General features: G+C 57.7%; 2 protein-coding genes across 2 annotated transcripts in view; one reads left to right on the plus strand and one right to left on the minus strand.

Annotated features, from left to right (window-relative positions):
• The window catches only part of LOC113487814 (tubulin alpha-3 chain), a 7,442-nt gene extending 6,911 nt beyond the window's left edge, over positions 1-531 (plus strand). The window contains exon 4 of the mRNA XM_026862650.1: positions 241-531. Coding sequence (XP_026718451.1) covers positions 241-531 — 291 coding nt within the window. The remainder of the gene's footprint in view (positions 1-240) is intronic.
• The window catches only part of LOC113487816 (tubulin alpha-3 chain-like), a 15,115-nt gene that overhangs the window by 2,944 nt on the left and 8,881 nt on the right, over positions 1-3,290 (minus strand). The window lies entirely within an intron of this gene.

The following is a 3,290-nucleotide window of genomic DNA, read 5'->3' on the forward strand; positions in this document are numbered from 1 at the left end:
GCGCCCATCATCTCGGCAGAGAAAGCCTACCACGAGCAGCTGTCGGTGCCGGAGATCACCAACGCTTGCTTTGAGTTCTCCAACCAGATGGTGAAATGTGACCCACGCCGTGGCAAGTACATGGCCTGCTGCCTGCTGTACCGGGGTGACGTGGTGCCCAAGGATGTGAACGCGGCCATCGCAGCCATTAAAACGCGCCGGTCGATCCAGTTTGTGGACTGGTGCCCCACGGGCTTCAAGGTGGGTATCAACTACCAGCCTCCCACGGTGGTGCCCGGGGGCGACCTGGCCAAGGTGCAGCGGGCTGTCTGCATGCTGAGCAACACCACGGCCATTGCGGAGGCGTGGGCCCGCCTGGACCACAAGTTTGACCTGATGTACGCCAAGAGAGCCTTTGTGCACTGGTACGTGGGGGAGGGCATGGAGGAGGGGGAGTTCTCAGAGGCCAGGGAGGACCTGGCTGCCCTGGAGAAGGATTATGAAGAGGTTGGAAGGGACTCGGCAGATGGAGAGGACTATGATGAGGAATAAGATTTTTTTGGAAGGCAGCTTGGGTGAAGGTTTTTGTGTGCTGATCCTGCAGTTCCTCTGGAGAAGTTTGCTGTGGGCTGGCTCGGGGGGAAATGTAACTTGGGAATTCCACAGCTTGGCCAAAAGCAACTCTTTGGTCAAGACTTGTTTGTGCACAACGTTGGCTGAATAAATGGTGACCTGAAATATTCATCTCCTGTCCTGCTGTGCCCCCTAACTGGCTCCTGGGGGGTGGTGGAGGTGGCTGCAGGGTGGTTCCATGTTGCGTTGGGTGCTGCAGGCCTACCTGTGACATTTTCCTGCTTGTAGATGCTGGGGTGAGCGCTGTGAGGGGGGCGGGTGACAGCATGATGTGAGCTGTCTGCTCTGGGCTGGAACTGCTGTGTCACAGCTGATGTTGGGGTGATGATCCCCCTCGGCACTGGCTGCCCGTAGCCTTTCTGTACTCCAGTGCAGCCAGCTCTGGGTTTTCTGTGCTGCTCGGTGCTCCAAGGCAGAGCAGGGAGTGGGATCAGGATTCTTTGGTCCCCTGCTGCAGTTCAGAGCCCTGCTAAAGCGATCCATGTCCTGCTGCCAGGGCTGGGCCTGCCTGGAAGTCTCAAGGGAGTTGAAATGAGAATTTAAACACCTCTGCTGTCTGTGTGACCCCTGCAGAAGCACCCAAGCCATGCCCTAGCTCTGACTTGGAACGCAAGGAGTTGTCGTCCCAGTTAGACTTCTTTCCTCCTGTGCTGGCTGATGGCTGTTCCCCAGACAGGATTGGTGCAAGTATCCCTGCACCCAGCTAACAATCTGGAAAAGGGGGATTTAACTTGATCTCTGCAGATCTCCTTGCCTGCGGTGGTTTATTTCTCCCCATGGGACTCTCCTCCCAGTAAGGGATCCAAGAAAAGCAGCTGGCTGGGATGTGGTGGGGAAGGTGCATCTGCAGTCAGGCTGTAACTGACGGGCTGACAGTGTTGGCTCTGGGTTGCACTGGAGGAAGGTTTGAGCAACCTGAGGCGAGGGCGGTGGTGCTGGTGGTTGTTATTAAAGCCTGTCTCCACTGGCTGGGCTCCTGGGGGTGGCAATCTCACAAGGTGGGAGCTCCTGGGGGCTGTTCCTCGAGCTGCCCTCTGCCTGGGGGAGCAAGGCTGCTTGGACTGGGGGGGCTGGTGGTGTGATGTCTGCAGAAGAGGGCAAGAGCTTTTCTGTGTCCCCTTTGAGCCTCCTGGTCCAAGCAGGTGCAGCTTTATGTGCTGGGAGATGCCTCTGCAGAGGGCTGATGTAGAGCCCAAAGTGATGCCCAAACCACCCTCCAGCAAAGGAGGAGGGGACAGTATCTAAAGCAGGTGCAAAGCCAGCTCTGCTTTCCCCTCCTGGTTACTTGGCCAAGAGCTGAGTGAGGGTTGCTTGAATCTTTGGTGGGGGGAGTTTTTCCTCTGCTCAGCACAGGTGTCCTGGTATAGGGATCTTGTTTTGGGGTTCATGGGCAAAGCAGGTCACGTCAGTGCCTGTAGTGCAGGGCTGCAGGAGGGAGGCACAGCAGCCAGAGTGGTTGTCCCATGTCTGGTGGCCTGAGGTCACCTCTAGACCATCTCATTTTAAGACCCAGGAAGGGTTTCATCTCCATGGATCTGCTGAACACTCTGCATTCCTGGAGACTCAACCTCCTGCTTGGAAAAAGTACTTTTTAGATTTGTATTTTATTTTCCCCTCTCATTTTAAATCTTCTGGCGTGCCTGATGACTGTTGAAGGCAGAGCTGCACGGTGCAAGCTGCCACATGGCTCTTATCCACGCTGGGAGTGAAGAAAGGCCCAGCTGTTGGTTGGGCTGAGGACACATGCACCTCTGTGGCCACAGCACGGTCCTGCCCACTGCCCTGCCAGCCCTGCAGCTCCACCAGGGCAGTTTGAATGTTTGTGAACTTCAGGCTCAGCTGCTCGCAGTGGCCGTGGGCCCCTTTCTATCACATCTGTGTGCGGCGGCCCTAAGCTGAGCCCAGAAGTCATGCTGGAGTGAGGCAGGTTGTCCCCCAGCCATGTGAAGGCTGTGGTCCTTGTGCTGAAGGGCAACCCCCTAAGCAGCCTCATCACCACAGGCCCCAGGATGACCACGCACAGGTCCCCAGCTGCTCCAGACACAGCCTCAGGCCATGGGATGGCAGCACGAGGCAGTGGGTGCTGCTGGATCAGGGCTGGGTGGCACCCAGGAAGAGGGAACTTGCCCAGGACCTCGTGAGAATCAGTGGCAGAGCTCTACAGGCATCTTGAGCCTCCTCCCTGCAGGACAACGATGAACAAATCTGCCCCAAAGCCTGTGACCTACCCACCTTGTGGTAATGAAGTGGATGAATGGTGGTCACCAGCTGGAGCAATGTGGTGGCAACTCCTCCTGTGAGGAGCCAGGGAAGGAGCTGGGAGTGTTCGGGGTGAGGAGGAGGAGGCTGAGGGGAGCCCTCATCCCTCTCTGCAGCTCCTGACAGGACATTGCAGAGAGGCTGGGGCTGGGCTCTGCTCCCAGGGGATCAGGGACAGGACAAGAGGGAACGGCTGGAAACTGCCCCAGGAGAGGGTCAGGCTGGGCAGGAGGAGAAAATGTTTCCCAGCAAGAGTGGTGCGAGAGTGGAACAGGCTGCCCAGGGAGGGGGGAGTCCCCATCCCTGGGGGGGTTTCAGGGCCATTGGGATGAGCTGGGGGGGATGTGGGGTAGGGGAGAGCTTTGTAGAGTTGGGCTGAGGGTTGGACTCGATGATCCCGAGGGGCTTTTCCAGCCTGA

Source organism: Athene cunicularia (assembly GCF_003259725.1).
Source record: "Athene cunicularia isolate RWA chromosome 1 unlocalized genomic scaffold, athCun1 chr1_part2, whole genome shotgun sequence".
Lineage (NCBI taxonomy): Eukaryota > Metazoa > Chordata > Aves > Strigiformes > Strigidae > Athene > Athene cunicularia.